This window comes from Canis aureus, chromosome 14, assembly GCF_053574225.1.
Source record: "Canis aureus isolate CA01 chromosome 14, VMU_Caureus_v.1.0, whole genome shotgun sequence".
NCBI classification, from domain to species: Eukaryota; Metazoa; Chordata; class Mammalia; order Carnivora; family Canidae; genus Canis; species Canis aureus.
In genome coordinates, this window is record NC_135624.1 from 4,472,280 (window position 1) to 4,488,649 (window position 16,370).

At 34.2% G+C, this 16,370-nt stretch overlaps 1 protein-coding gene across 14 annotated transcripts in view; it reads left to right on the plus strand.

Moving 5' to 3' along the window:
• VPS13B (vacuolar protein sorting 13 homolog B) overlaps positions 1–16,370 on the plus strand; it is a 718,401-nt gene that overhangs the window by 335,267 nt on the left and 366,764 nt on the right. For all 14 annotated transcript variants that reach the window (XR_013351405.1, XR_013351406.1, XM_077846720.1 and 11 more), the window contains 2 exons: positions 8,382–8,509; positions 15,827–16,061. Coding sequence is in view for 12 of the 14 variants with exons in the window: in XM_077846720.1 (XP_077702846.1) it covers positions 8,382–8,509; positions 15,827–16,061 (363 nt within the window). In the remaining 2 variants the exon portion in view is untranslated. The remainder of the gene's footprint in view (positions 1–8,381; positions 8,510–15,826; positions 16,062–16,370) is intronic.

Here is a 16,370-nt window from a genome sequence, read left to right on the forward strand (position 1 = left end):
CTACTTGTTGAGGGTTTTTATCATAAGTGGATATTGTACTTTGTCAGATGCTTTTTCTGCATCTATTGAAATAATTATATGGTATTATTCTCTCTCTTATTGATGTGATGTGTTACGATTGATTTGTGTATACTATACCACCCTCACAACCCAGGAATAAATCCCACTTGATCATGTTCAATGAAACTTGTTTTCTGACCTTATAAGTAATCTATTCTGGAGAATGTTCCATCACTTCAGAAGAATGTGTATCCTGCTGTTTTAGGATAGAATGTTGTAAATATATCTATTAAATCCATCTGATTCAGTGTCACTCAGAGCCACTTTTTTCTTGTTGATTTTCTGTTTGGATGATCTGTCCATTGATGTAAGTGAGGTGTCAGCCCCCTACTATTAATATATTGCTATTGATTATTTCCTTTGTATTTGTTATGAAATTCTTTATGTATTTGGATGCTTACATGCTGGGTCCATAAAAATTTAAAATTGTTATTTTTTTGTTGATAGGCTCTATTTATGATTATATAGTGTCCCTCTTTGTCTATTGTTACAGTCTTGTTTTAAAGTCTGTTTTGTCCCATATAAGTATTACTATGCTGGCTTTTTTCCCCCCATCTATTTACATGAAAAATGCTTTTCATTTCCTTCACTTTTCACTCGGTATGTGTCTTTAGGTTTGAAATGAATCTCTTGTAGGCAGCACATAGATGGGTCTTGTTTTTTGTATATTCCATCACACTATGGCTTGACTGGAGTGGTTAGACCATTTACATTCAAAGTCATTAATGATATATATTATCATTTTGTTACTTATTTAATGCTTGTTTTTGTAGTTCTTCTCTGTCCCTTTCTTTCCTTGCTCTCTTCTCTCATGATTATTTGGATTTCTTTGTTGATATACATGAATTCCTTTTTGTCTATTTTTTGCATAACTATAACTGACTTTTGATTTGCAGTTACCATTAGATTTGTATGTAAGATCTTCGGCATATAGCGGGCCTTATTAAGTTAATAGTTGCTCAAGTTTGAGCCCAGTTTTTACTTCTCTCCCCAACACATTTTAGGTATTTGGAATTATACTTTACATTTATTTTTTATTATGTGAGTCCCTCGACTAATTTTTAGAGGTATATTCATTTTCACTGTTTTTGTGCTTCCTTTTTTTCTTAATCTTACTTATGGTGTTTCCTTTCCACTCAGAGTCTCCTTTAACATTTCTGGTAAGACTGGTTTAGTGGTAAGGAATTCTTTCAAGTTTTGTTTGGGAAACTCTGTTTTTCCTTCTGTTCTGAATGATAGCCTTGCTAAATAGATTATTCTTGTCTGCAGATTTTTTCATTTCAGTGCTTTGAATATATCATTCCATTCCCTTCTGGCCTGGAGTTTCTGAAGAAAAATTAGCTGATAACCTTATGGTATTTCCCGTGTATGTAACGGTTTTCTTTTCTCTTGCTGCTTTTAAAATTCTCTATCACTAGTTTTTGCCCTCTGAATTACCATATGTCTTGGTGTCGACCTCCTTGTGTTTTATTTTGTTCAGGGCTCTCTGTGCATCTTTGATCTGGTTTTCTGTTTCCTTCCCCAAGTTTGGGAAGTTTTTAGCTATTATTTTTTCAAATACATTTTCTTTCCTCTTTTTTCTTTCTTCTCCTTTTGGGATTTCTATAATGCAAGTGTTACTCACTGATGGTATTGCTTCACTCCCAAAGTCTGTTCTCATTTTGTAGAATTTTTTTCTCTCTCACCTGATCAGCTTGACTACTTGCCATTACTCTGTCCTCCAGGTCACTGACTTCTCTTCCTCTAGCCTACTATTTATTACATCTAATGTATTTTTAATTTCATTTATTTTGTTCTTCATCTCTAATTATTTTTTAAATCTCTGTGTTAAGGGTCTCACTGATGTCCTCCACTCTTTTCTCAAGTCCCATGAGTGTCTTTATGTGATAATTAAATTCTTTATCAGGTATATTACTTACCTCCATTTTTCTTAGGTGTCTTGCTGTGAATTTGTCCTATTCTCTGATTTGGGATATATTCCTTTGTCTTATCCTTTTGTCTGTGTCTGTTTCTTTGTGTTAGGAAAGTCATGTATGTCTCTTGCTCTTGAAGATAATGGCCTTGTGATGAATAGGTCCTGTAGCGCCCTGCAATGCAGTGTTTCCTGCTCACCAGAACCTGAAGCTTCAAGGTTGTCTCTTAAATGCATTGTGTACACTCTGCTTTTGTGGCTGAGACACTTTTTCTTTCAATGCAGTCATCTACCGTGGCTTTTTTTTTTTTTTTTTGCCTGTTGTGGGCAGTGTTCAGTCCATGTAGTGTTAGTGGGCTAGTCTGGAGCTGCATAGGCTTGATTGAGTCAAATCAAGCATTTGCCCATGATGCAGTAGCAACTGACTGTAGGGCACTTTCACTTTGTTGTCCCCTAAGAAGCTTTCATTGGTGGTCAGGGCCTGAAAGACATATCCTTAGCCCACTGCTAAGGCCACATATTAGTGGTGTGTGTGGTTACCTTTACCAGTTTGTCAGAGAATAGTTATTCTTGCCTGGTGCTGTCCCCTGTTGGGGTTGCTTATACCTTGCTAGGCGTGTGGTACTGCCCAGGGATGGGTTCTGGCTGAATATACATTGGAGGATCTGTTAGTTATGGAGAAGGAGGCAAGGAAAGGAGGTGTTAGCAAGTTAAGTAGTGACTGTGGGCACCATACTGGTTCCCCTAGGTGGCCATGTGTTTATGCTGGGGAAGGGAAATCGCACCTGTCAGCTCCTTCATTCCCAGATGACTCTCCCAGAAATTATAAAATACTCTCCTTCTCGTATGCCCCAGGTGCTTTTGAAATTGCTATTCCTATGCTTATCTCTGTGGGCTGTCTCTTTAAGGTGGGGGACTCAACTGCCTCTCCTCCTCTGAGCTGTCTAAGATCCCAGCCAACTGATTTTTAAAGGTGCAGGTTTGAAATCCCACTGCTTCTTAAGAACTTACAAAATTTAGCCCTCTGGTTTTCAAAGCCATATGTTATGGGGATTTGTTTTCCCTGTATGGACTCCCCTATGCAAGGGTTTGTTTCCCTCCCCTCTCTATGCCTATGGAGTCCCTTACTTCTGTGGACAGACCTGAGGGTCCATTTAGCTCCTGACTGTATGTCTGCCCATTTCAAATCATTTTGGATGAAGCCTCTTCTCTATATTTAGTTGTAGAGTTTTTACTGCCAGTCTTTGGATTGTTTCCTGGGTTATTTACATTTATGTGAATGTTATATGCTTGTATCCATGGTTCAAGGTAAGCTTGGGTCCTCCTACTCCACCGTTTTCCCAGAAGTCCAGTTTACTACATTTTCCATGGCACAGAAATGAAGAATTAATATTGCACCAAGTTAGATAGTACATACCCAATAACTGATTGTTGTTATTTTAATTGGTAAATTTTCAACCTCAAAACTACCTTATTATTATTAACAGTACATTATTTATTATTGCAAACAGGAAATATAATAGGTATCAGACTCGTATGTTAAATGTAGGATTTTTTTAATAGCTCCAGTGAGACTGAACAAAGCTGATGATTTTTGAATAATTGGTGGTACCATGATCTTGAGTAAAAATATAATATATTTACTATGCATTTGGTAGAACTAGAAGTTATGGCACAGGGTTTGGAAAACAGAAGAGGTGCTGTTAAAAGCATGGACTTTGGAGTCAGACTTTCTGGAGTTACATCCATGTTTTGCCACTTACCAGCTGGGTGACTTAAATGAATTACTTAATCTCTGTATGATCAGTTTTCTTATCTAAAAATGGTGAGAATAAGAGTCTAAATAATAGTGTGTTCCTCATGGGAATGTTATGAGGTATAAACCAAGTAATATTTGTAAAACTTTTAATACAGACCTGGCATGTAGCAAGTGCTAGAGGTTTTGGCTAAATAAAATATAGATTGAGATTGGCAGAATTTAGGGAGTTTTAATATCCCACCTATAAAATATATATAACTATAGAAAATTGTCTTTTCTTTAAAAACTGTCTTCCTCTAGCTTTTAGGAAATGTGTATTGAAAGTTTAGTGTATCCAAAATAATGTGATTTTATACCTCTAATAAGCAGAAGTTGTAATAATGATGTTTTTAAGAAACTTAATATTCTGTATTAGATTTTCAAAATTTGACCATAGAAATCTCTTTGGAAATCTTTGGTATTCATTGTTCAAAGATTTTAAAATTTTGGCTGCATCTAAAAATGTATTTTATAACAATTTTTTTAATTTTTATTTATTTATGATAGTCACAGAGAGAGAGAGAGAGAGAGGGAGGCAGAGACATAGGCAGAGGGAGAAGCAGGCTCCATGCACCGGGAGCCTGATGTGGGATTCGATCCCGGGTCTCCAGGATCGTGCCCTGGGCCAAAGGCAGGCGCCAAACCGCTGCGCCACCCAGGGATCCCCTAAAAATGTATTTTTATAGAATATTTATCTATTTATTTAGAGAGAATGAGTGTGTAGGGGCTGGGAGGGGCGGAGGGAGACAAGGGAGTGAATCTTAAGCAGGTTCCACACGTAGCATAGAGTCCATGCTTGTCTTGATCTCACAACCATGAGATCATAATCTGAGCTGAAACCAAGAGTAGGATGCTTAACTGACTGAGCCACCCAAGTGCCCCTAGAGTTTATTTTTTAAAGTAGGTACAGAGATGTCCCATGTATCCCCTGCCCCACATGTGCATAGACTCCCCCTATTATCAACACTCTCTACTAAAGTGTTATTGTTATCATTGATGAACTTTATTATCACCCAACGTCCATAGTTTATGTTACAGTTTACTCATGGTGTTGCACATTATGTAAGTTTGGACAAATTTATTTTATCCTGTATCCACCATTGTAGTACCATACAGAGTAGTTTTACTGTGCTATAATCTGTGCTCTGCCTGTTTCTTGCTCTCTCCTGCTTAACTCCTAGTAACCACTAATCTATTTACCGTTTCCATAGTTTTGCCTTTTTCAGAATGTCATGAAGTTTGAATTAGTATATGGCCTTTTTAGACTGGCTTCTTTCACATACTAATATGCATTTAAATTTCTTTCATATGCTTTTATGGCTTGATAACTCATTTCATTTAGGTGATAGATACTATTCCAGTTTTTGTATATAACACACTTTATTGATCCACCTACTGAAGGACATCTTAGTTGATTCCAAATTTTAGCAATTGGGAATAAAGGTCCTATAAATTTCTGTGTGCAGGCTTTGTGTGGTTGGTCTGCATTTAAGTGAGTTATTTAAATTGGCAGAATTCTATCATAAGTTTAGGTAACCATTTTGTTCTTATAACTACTAATGTATAAAAGAAAGGAAGTTAAAATGAGTACAAAGCAAATTAATGTGTTTTATTAAGAAGATTATAATAGGTAATTCGCTGTTATAAAACATTTAATTAATTCTGAAATATATGGAATAAAATGTTAAGTACCCCTTCCCTCTTACCCCTCATCAATTCTGTTTTACTCTCCTCAGAGGTAACCTGTGGGTTTGCTTTTTACTCTTCTGTAACTTTTCTATATAAGGAATAGACAAATCACACTCAAACTGACATATTGTTTTAAAAACATATTTGGATTGTGCTATACATACGTATGTTTCTCATTTCACAAGATATCAAAAATACCCTTTCTGTCATGCCTGTAACTGTTTCTCATTTTAAATGAGTGAATTACCATCTTCGTTGTGGGTATTTCTAAGTTAATTTAACTATTTATTTTTGATGGACAGATAAGTTGCTTAGCATTTTTCTTCTCCATTTCCTCCTCCCTCCCTTCTTACCCTTCTCTTTCTTTTTTAACTATTTCAAATAATACTGCTGATATTGACCATTCTTTTTAAGTTGTTTAAATGCATGCACTCTTACATTGTTATAATGTTTCTGTAGCATAGATTTTTAGAAATAGGATTGTTTTGAAGAATAATGTGTGTTTAAATTTTGATAGCTACAAATGATCATCTCTTACAATTCTACTCTACAGACCATACTTATTTATATTCCCAATATATGAAAAATTTTCACAAGAGGCTTCAACAACAGCAGATTTTTGTAAACATAAAAATGGATACCTTAAAATGTTTGCCAGTGTGACCACTAAAGAGGAAACCTGATTTTTGTCTTAATATTTGTTTTTTGAAAAATAAATATTAGTTTTTTGTCCAAATTATATTTTTCTGTGAATTATCTGTTCATATTTTTCCATATTTTTATAGCTGTTAATCTGTTGCTTGATATCTTCATTTGAACTAATGGGAATTTCATGAAGCTTGATAGGTCTAAAAAATGAAGTTTTTTCACCCTCTCCATTCTCTTTTCTCTTACAGCTTCATTCTTCCATCTGCTGTGACCTAAAACCTTTGAGTCATCCTTTCTTGACCTTTCTCAGGGTATTTGTAGTGCATCAGTAAGTCCTATTGGCTGTAGCTTTTATGTGGATACAGAATCTCATCATTTCTTACTACCTTCAATGCAGCGACCATCTCTCACATACTGTCTTCCTATTTTAATACTTGCAGCCTATTTTTTGCAGAGTAGCCAGTAGCCTCTTAAAATATGTCCAATACTTGATGACTGTATTTAGAATCCATAATCCTATCCTAGCTTCTTCAAAGCAAAAGCCAACCTTCTTCCCATGGCCTCTATAGCTCTGTTATTGGTCCTTATTTGTAGCTCTGACTTCATTTCCTACTTCTATCACTCTTCACTTTACTTTAGCCATCATTGCTTCTATACTGTTTCTTGAAATCCTAAGTATACGTCTAGGTGCCTGAGTGGCTTAAGTAAGTCAAGTGTCTGCCTTCAGCTCAGGTCGGAATCTCAGGGTCTTGTAATCAAGCTTTGTGTTGGGCTCCACATTCAATGAGGAGTTTGCTTCTCCCTCTGCTCGCCCCCCTCTCCCCCTGCTTGTGCTCTCTCTCTCTCAAATAAATACATAAATCTTAAAAAAAAAAAATCCTAAGTACACATCTAACTGAGGACTTTTGCATTACTGTTTTATTTGCCTACAGTGCTCTGCTCCCAAATATCTCCATGGATCTTTCCCAAATTCTTTTTATAAATAACATTCTTTGAATTTCTAACGTGCGTAATGTGGTAGACTTGGGTTTATGAGCATGAAGAAAAAAGGTTTATGTTCCATGCCCTTAAGGTATTATTAATCTAATATAAACGCTAATAAACCAAGTTGGGAAGACAGGGAAAAAATGAGTTGAGATACTGCAACTGCAGTTCATGTAGTAGTGATTTGGTAGCATTTACTTTGGATAGAATTTTAGGACCATCAAAACTTAATTTAATCAAAGTCCTAAGAGCAAGATCTGATTTATTTTATGCTACTTAAAAAGTACCTAAAATGGTATATACAAATTATATGTTTGCATTAACATATAATGCATAAAATATATGGATCTGTTTGGAAATAACACGTTATAAATTACCATTAAATTAATAGCAATTTCTGACATTTAACTTTAAAATTATTGAGATTCTTTGATTTCTGTAATATCCATAGACAAAATTTTTAATAACATGCTATACAGATTGGAATCACATTTTGTTAAATATATATAGATCTGTCTTTTATGTGATCACATAGTTCTTTTGGTTACTTTCAAAATCAGGTTTTGTTTTTTTTTTTCTCAGAATCAGTTTTTAAAGTTGAGAGAGTATGGATAAGCTTTTGTTAACAAGAGAATTCATATGTAGGAAGATTTGTTTCTTATCAATTGTGGATGAATCAAATAGTTTGTTGTTGAATTTCCTTTTTTTTTTTAAAGATTTTATTTATTTATTCATGAAAGGCACAGAGAGAGAGAGAGAGAGAGAGAGAGAGAGGCAGAGGGAGAAGCAGGCTCTATGCAGGGAACCCAATGCGGGACTTGATCCCGGGACTCCAGGATCATGCCCTGGGCCAAAGGCAGGCGCTAAACTGCTGAGCCACCCAGGGGTCCCCCCCCTTTTTTTCCAAGTAAAGCTTTCATTGCAGTATTATCATTATAAAAGTGAGAAATGGGCAAATTGTTAGGTTACAACTTAATAAATTTTTGTGAAGTGGATATATCCATGTATTCAGTAAATAGAATATTAGATTCTAACATTGTTCCACAGTGTTACCTTCCAATCACCAATTCCTGACAAGAGTAACCAACACATTCCTTACTTTTAACAGATGAGTTTTGCTTATATTTGAATAGTTGCAAAAATCAGTAATTCTATAATACAAAATGATCTAATATATTTTATAATCTCATTTGGAGCTATTAAGGAAAGAAATAATCATAGAAATATTTTTTTTATATTTTTGTAAAATAGTAAAGTACATGTGTGTTAAATAACTATTCTTATACTTAGAATCCCGACCATTGTCAGTTCCTGTGAAAGCCATGCTGAATATATCTGAAGGCTGTAGAAGTCCTGAAGAAAGAATGAAAGAATTTGTTGGAGTAGTATGGAATGCAGTAAAGAGTCTCACACTACAGGTAAAATAAAAGTTAGATATAATCTGGTTTTAATTTCTATAATCCTTTATAATTTTTAACACCTTAAGTATTGGTAAAAAAATAGTCTCACTACTAACATTTAATATTGGTAAAAAAGAAATAATCTCTTAACATTTGTATCCATCTCATTTGTATAACTTAGGTGAAAATTCTTGGTGCACTTTATATATTAACAGAATTATATGAAATACATATTATGTGTTCTTTTGATGAAGTTCTAAAAATACACAAATTTTGAGATTTTTCTTGAGTTAAAAAAGTCATTCTGTTTCTTTATTTTAAAAGATTTTAAATGTTCAATATACAAACCACAAAACACTAGAGAGTAGGCCAAGTTGGACAGCGGTCCCTGAAAGATTGAAGATGAACTCATCATGGCTTGGTGACTACTGGTTTCAGGGAATGAGAAGAAGGTGTTCCAGTCCAAGTGGTGTTCCAGGTGCCACTTTTGGCATTTGGGTGAATAGTGATGCCATGAAATGGTAAAAGAAACAGCTTTTCAGGGTCAGTGGTAAACAGGGAGTTTAATTTATGCATGTATTTGAAATTCCTGTGAGATAACCAGGCTTCTGTTAGACAGTAGGATATTCATATCTGGAGGTTAAGGAAGAGTTCACAGTAGAGATATAATTTTGAGAATCATCTACAGATGGTTAGAATCAGGAGAATTCATCATTCAAAAAATATGTAAAGTTGAAAGAACAATGGACCAAGGGAATACCATATCTAAAATAGACAGTAAAAGTGTCCTTGAAGGAGCCTATAAGAGAGATCAGAGATGTAGAAGGAAAAGTCAGACAGTTCATGAAAGTGAAGGGGTGTGGAGAATTTCAAGTAACCAGCACTTAGCAGTAACAAATTCTGGATCTTAACTATGGACTGCAATATGAAATGCTTAGATTAAATAATATTTATGATTATTTTTAATTCTAACATTCTAGTGGGATTCTTTTGGGTTGTTTTTTGGTTTGTTTTTTTTTTTTTTTTGCTTATTTTCTAATGATACAGTGCCTTCATTAGCTTTGTTACCAACAATAAATTTAAGCTTAGACATCATTGTGGATTACTTATAAGTAGAGATACTGATGTTCCTCATTTTTTTCTTCTTTTAAAAAGTTTTTAATTGTGGTAAGATACACTTAACATTAAATTTGCTATGTTAATCATTTTTACGGGTACAATTTTTTTATTTTTTATTTTTATTTTTTTAAGATTTTATTTATTTATTCATGAGAGACACAGAGAGAGAGAGAGAGAGAGAGAGAGGGAGAGAGGCAGAGACATGGGCAGAGAGAGAACCAGACTCCACGCAGGGAGCCCGATGTGGGACACCATCCCAGGACTCTAGGACCTCGCCCTGGACCAAAGGCAGGCACTAAACTGCTGAGCCATCCAGGAATCCCCTACGAGTGCAATTTAAACTGATGTTCTTCATTTGACTAAACTTATTGAGTATAAATTAACATAGAATTACAAGAGTACTAATGATTATATCTTTGTATAGGTTATTTTGAATATGAAATAGGCACTCACTGGCCTCATTCCTAGTCCCAGCCCTGTATTATACATGGTTTATATTTAGACGTTTCCAGATTTAATGTGTTCTGGAAAGCTTTAAAGATAAAACTTGATTCTGATTAAATGATTAAAATCTAGGCCTTAAAATTCTGAGTTTTTAAAATAGTAATGTCCATTTTCCAAGATGTTTTATGAACCAAATATAAAACAAAACCCTGAAGTTGTCATCTGACAAAACAGAACATCATACTTGAAACCATCAAAGGATTATCCTCTTAGTGGAAGTTTGAGCAAGTGAATGTGTTTGGAATCAGAATTTCTGGAAAATTGATTTTGCAGCCAAAGTTGATATTTGCTAATGGAAATGGAAGCCCATGTTCCATTTCTACTTATGATAGACATATCTTGCATTTAGACATAAACAATATTCACTGTAACCTATTTGTTTATCAGTGGGAAAAGTAATTTCCACATTTCATCTTAATGGATTATGTGATAGTACTTTATGTAGTCTTGAACAACTTTTTAAAATGTGAACTTGGTTTGGGGGCCTTTTTCTCAAAAGATTAGCATAAACTCAGTTCTTTGCGAGTTTTCTCTATTGGCTAATCAGCAAAGATCTTATCTATTATAGTTCAAATAATAGATAAGATTTTATTCTAAAAGCTACATTTTATTCCAGAAGCACATGATTGGCAATGGCATGCAGTTGACAAAATAGAAATATTTTGGCCTAGAATTCACTAATAGCGGAGAACATTGCCCTAGTTTTTGCTGAACTCCTTTTTCTTCTCTTTTACATTGAAGATCCTGTTTCTTTTATATGGCATTTTCTAGGTGGTTTTTTTTTTTTTTCTAAAGCTTTCTGAGTAGTCTGTATAATAGATTCTTTCTTTTCTTTTTTTTTTTAATTTTTATTTATTTATTTATGATAGTCACAGAGAGAGAGAGGCAGAGACACAGGCAGAGGGAGAAGCAGGCTCCATGCACTAGGAGCCCAACGTGGGATTCGATCCTGGGTCTCCAGGATCACGCCCCGGGCCAAAGGCAGGCGCTAAACCGCTGCGCCACCCAGGGATCCCGATTCTTTATTTTCTATACCAAGCCTCTTGGTCTCCTTCTTTTGCTAATCTGTTATTCCTTAGAGAACTACTTCCCACATTCCTTGATTTTGATATGTCAGTGTCTCAAGTCTCATAAGCTAATTAAGCTAGATCAATTGAATTCTTTCTCCCAAGAAGTTATATATAGAATATGATCAGTGATGGCAGTAATCATATTGCATGATACATTTGATGTCCTCATATCTTGTGAACTTCCTGGCCTATCTGCATAATCAAAAAAGGGTAGGTATTTGAGGCTAGACAGATCAACTACCAAACACCTTAATGATAAAAGTAATTATTTACATTTAATGCTTAAAATTTTGCAAAGGTTCATGTTTTTGTTTATAGGCATTGAGAAAGTGACTATAACTGCATGGTAGTTTGTTAGGAGGAGGAAGTCTGGAATTCAAATGTAGGCATTTTTTCATGTTTTCCCTTGGCAGCATTTATATGGGAAAGTGGATTTGTAACAATCTGGAAAAGAAGACAGCTGAGGTTCACTTTTGAGGTTTTTAACCGAATGCTCTAATTTGGGTATATTAGATTTCTGCTATATATGATGATAACCCAAATATCTTCATAGAGTATTAAAAATGTATAGAATAGGAAAATTGATTTTGGACATAGTTAATACATTTGTTGTAGTGCAAATGGAATACTGCTTATTTTAGTTACATCATAAGCACTGGTGTTTTTTAATAAAAATACTGTGAGGGGCACCTGGGTGGCTCACTGGTTGAGTACCTGCCTTTGGATCAGGTCATGATCCCAGGGTCCTGGAATCGAGTCCCACATCGGGCTCCCTGTAGGGAGCCTCCTTCTCCCTGGGATGCCTAGATGGCTCAGTGGTTGCGCATCTATCTTTGGCTGACGGCATAATCCTGGGGTTCCAGGATCGAGTCCCACATTGGGTTCCCTGTGACAAGCCTGCTTCTCCCTCTGCCTATGTCTCTGCCTCTCTCTCTCTCTGTCTCTCATAAATTAATAAATAAAATCTTTAAAAAAAAAAAAGACTGAACATCTGTGAACCCATGAGAACTAATATGTGGATCTGATATATAGGAGAAAATCAGTGTATGTTCATTGAGTTAATTTTATGTAGCAGACCTTCAGGTAAGAGTTAATACATTGCATCTTTATATCAGAGCTGATCTCCCCACCACCCCACCCCTGCCCCGAGAGTACAGATGAAGAAACTGAAGTCATAGAGAGATTAAACAATTGTCAAAGGTTCCATAAGCTGGAGCTGAACCCATCTGGCCAACAAGTCAGTTTTATTAGTTACTTTACTAGGTTGTCTGTACAATGAAATGATACACTAAACAGTTATTATAATTAATATCAGTATCTGATGCAAATAAAAATAATTGTGTTTACTTATTTAATAATTATTTAGTACCTAGTACATGCTAGACACTGAACTATGTACTGAGACTGTAAACAAAGTAGGCAAAGTATCTGACATTACAGACCTTCTATGTTCTAGTGAAAATTCTGTAAGGCTGTTAGTATTTTAATATCCTCTTGTTTCAATTTTTTTAAGTGCTAGGATTATGTCCTTTGTATTCCTGACTTCCAGTTCAGTTCATATGAGGTATTAAAGAATGCATGAATAAAAAAAAGTGAATGCAATTGTAACCTGAAACATTCCTTCATATTTGTTTTTATTTGAAACTGTTTTCTGAAGAATAAAATTCATACAGAGAACATGTCATTCTTTAGAAATTTTATAAAATATAAACCAAAGTTTCAGTTTTAAAGAAAGGAAAACATGTTATTTGGGAGTAGGAAATAGGAATATTATTTAAAAGTACAGAAAATATAACATTTAAAAGCATTTATATATAATGTGTTCTAAATGATAGTGGGCTAATAAAGTGTTCAGATTAATATATAAGTGAAACCTATGTTAGTCTTTTCTTTTTAATTGAGTTGTAATCACAGTTATATAGCACACAAATGAGAAAAATGTAAGTCTACAAAACCTTACATATGGGAGCTAGGTTGGGGGTACACAAAGACCTACATCTTTTCAAATGGCACAAACTTGGAACTTCCAAAAACTGCATGACAGTCATTTCATTTATTAAAATAAGAATACTAAATAATTTCTTCTTTATTTTTTTTATTCTCAGTGTATATACTTAGATTTGTAGCCCTTGACCTAATAGGAATCAAAATAGAGGTGGTTTTACTTTAAGAATTTGCAATAATCCCTTCACTTTAACACATGAATGTGTTCAATATTGGCGAAAGAACACGTTGCTACCAAAACTGAAATAAGATCCTTGAAACAGAAAGGATGTTGCCATGGAAAAATGAAGTAACACTCAGTGCAGCTGTGATGCATTAATGAATAGGATATTTTTTTAAAAGATCATTTGTGTTTGGTGTGGCTCAGAGGGTCCCAACCAGATGGTTTCCATGAACATGATCTGACCCCCGGTTTGAGGACTTCTTACTGGCAGATTACTTCATTTTCTTCCCCTTGGATTGTCAGATCCTTACATTAATGCAAAATTTACTGCCGCAGATTTATATACACTTACATAAATCACTCAGCATTTTACATTAAAACCACAATTTTAGACCTAGAGTTTAACAGTTATTTTAAAAGTGTAAAAAGATTTATGTGATAGCTATAGTATATATAATAGATGTAACATTATAATAAGTTTGAGCAATTTCGATTATATGTATGTTTTGGTTCTTATCATTAGAGGAATCTCCATAACACATCATATTTTAAGAAGTTTATTTTTCAGAGTTGTTGTTTATCTCAGGCTAAATTTGATGAAATTTATTTTTGAATTAGTGGAATTTTGGAATATATTATGATTTTAGAAATTTGGGCACAACTTGAATTTATTTCAGAGGATATGCATGTGTATATTTGTATAGTGTGGCATATTATACTAATTACCTCATGTTATTGAAAACATTTCTTATTTTTTTATTTTTTAAAGATTTTATTTATTTATTCATGAGAGACACAGAGAGAGAGACAGAGACAGAGACAGACAGGCACAGGCAGGGGGAGAAGCAGGCTCCATGCAGGGAGCCCAAACTGGGACTCGATCCTGGGACTCCAGGATCACACCCTGGGCCGAAGGCAGGAGCTAAGCCTCTGAGCCACCCAGGGATCCCCAAAAACATTTTTTAATAAAGCATCAATAGCTACATGAAGTGTTAAATACTGACTCTTTTTAGTTTTACACTGTAACCATAATAAATATGGGAGAATATGTTCTTAGTAAACCATATTGCTTGAAGATAAGTAATTATGTTAAATTTTAAAAGGGTAAATGTAATACATCTGCGACAATATATACTTCTATTTCAGAATTTTAAAATGTAATCTTAAATCAATGGGCTACTTAACGTATACACACTTAAGTTGCAAGATAAAATTCTGGAACTAAGAAACTCATAAGAAATGATCATACTTCATGAACCAGTGTATTTATTTTGCAAACTTTGACTTATATTTTTCTTCACTGAATTCGTTAGTGTGTTCCATGCACAGAAATGTTAAAGCAAAGATGAGTATGCTAACTTATTTATAAGGCTGCCAAATTATTTATCATATTAAGGACCTGCTACATTCCCCTCACTAAGGACTATATTAACCCCACTGAAGGTATATGACTGTATTCTTTAGTTACCTTTTTTATCTTTCATTGATAGACTATCCAAGCATTTATGAAACAAATTTTACTTTTTGTTATACCTTCAGATAATATCTTTATATGCCAAATATTTTATTAAAAAATTAACAGGTATTTTTTATTTTCTTAAGAATAATTTATGCTAGACTGTTCGGGCAATTGGTGAACCAGGTACAGAATATTACTTTGTAAGAACCAACCATGACTAAAAGAATCTAACATACATTGCTTTTGAATTAAGAACTCATTCCAAATTTAATTTCTGATTTGGGCTTGCTTCATTTTATTTTAACTCTGAGTCACCAGCTGGAGATAAGAGACCATAAAAATTGCACATGAAATCAAAATTTAAATAATAACTTGAGATATGATAGACACAAGGAATAATGTTCTGATTTTTAAGTGTTCTCAATTTTCTTCATTTACCATGTATATTTATATATAAAATGTGATACACATACACACTTGAATCTTGGTATACATGTATTAAAAAGAGTATGCGATACATTTTAATGTGTGTCTGGAGATAAAATCTGAATATTTTAAACATTTTTCTTATATTTTAGTCTGTGAAGTTAAAAAAAAAGGCTAAATTCATATAGAAATAGCTCTGTGTATATGTGTGTCTTTTAAGTGAGTACAGTATAATGCTAGTCAGCTCTAAGGCCTTAGCTGGTGTTAACAAAAATCTAATGAAGTGCAAAAGAAGGAGGATTTTCTCACCTTTTTTGCCAACACATTTTCTAATTTAGTCATGTTTCTTGGAAAAAACTGTGGAAAGGCAGATATGTTTTCATCTCATGTCACTGTGCCTTTTTGATCAAATTTATAGCAAGAAACATCTTTTTAAGTGTTTATTGTGTTCCTTGGTAAAAGTTACTCATAAAGGCATGAATATGGCCCATTTCTTTTTTTGGCTTGCCTGTTTATTCATTAAGATATTACGTGTTTAGGCGTAAAGTCTGTTCCCAGTATTTTAATTTTACTCTTTTTTTTTTTCGTAGCTTGAAGTACAGTCTTGTTGTGTGTTTGTTCCAAATGATAGCCTGCCTTCCCCAAGTACAATTGTATCTGGTGACATTCCTGGAACAGTAAGAAGTTGGTACCATGGACAAACTAGCATGCCAGGAATGCTGGTCCTCTGTTTGCCACAGATAAAGATTATTAGTGCTGGCCACAAGTATATGGAACCTCTGCAGGAGATTCCATTTGTCATTCCACGACCCATCCTTGAAGAAGGTACATTTAAAAAAATTCTTCCTATGATTGTTATATTTTATAATAATATTTTAACTCTTGTTTTTGTAATATGTCAGTGCTTATGTAAATTAGTCTTCTCAGCAAAAGATACACATGAAAATGAATTAAGTGATCAACAAAGTAGAACCTAAAAAGTGCTTATGTAAATTAGTCTTCTCAGCAAAAGATCCACATGAAAATGAATTAAGTGATCAACAAAGTAGAACCTAAAAAGGAAAGGTGTACACCGTGTATGAACTGATACAGTCTTTTTATTGACACCCACACCTTTTAATCATATTGATGTAA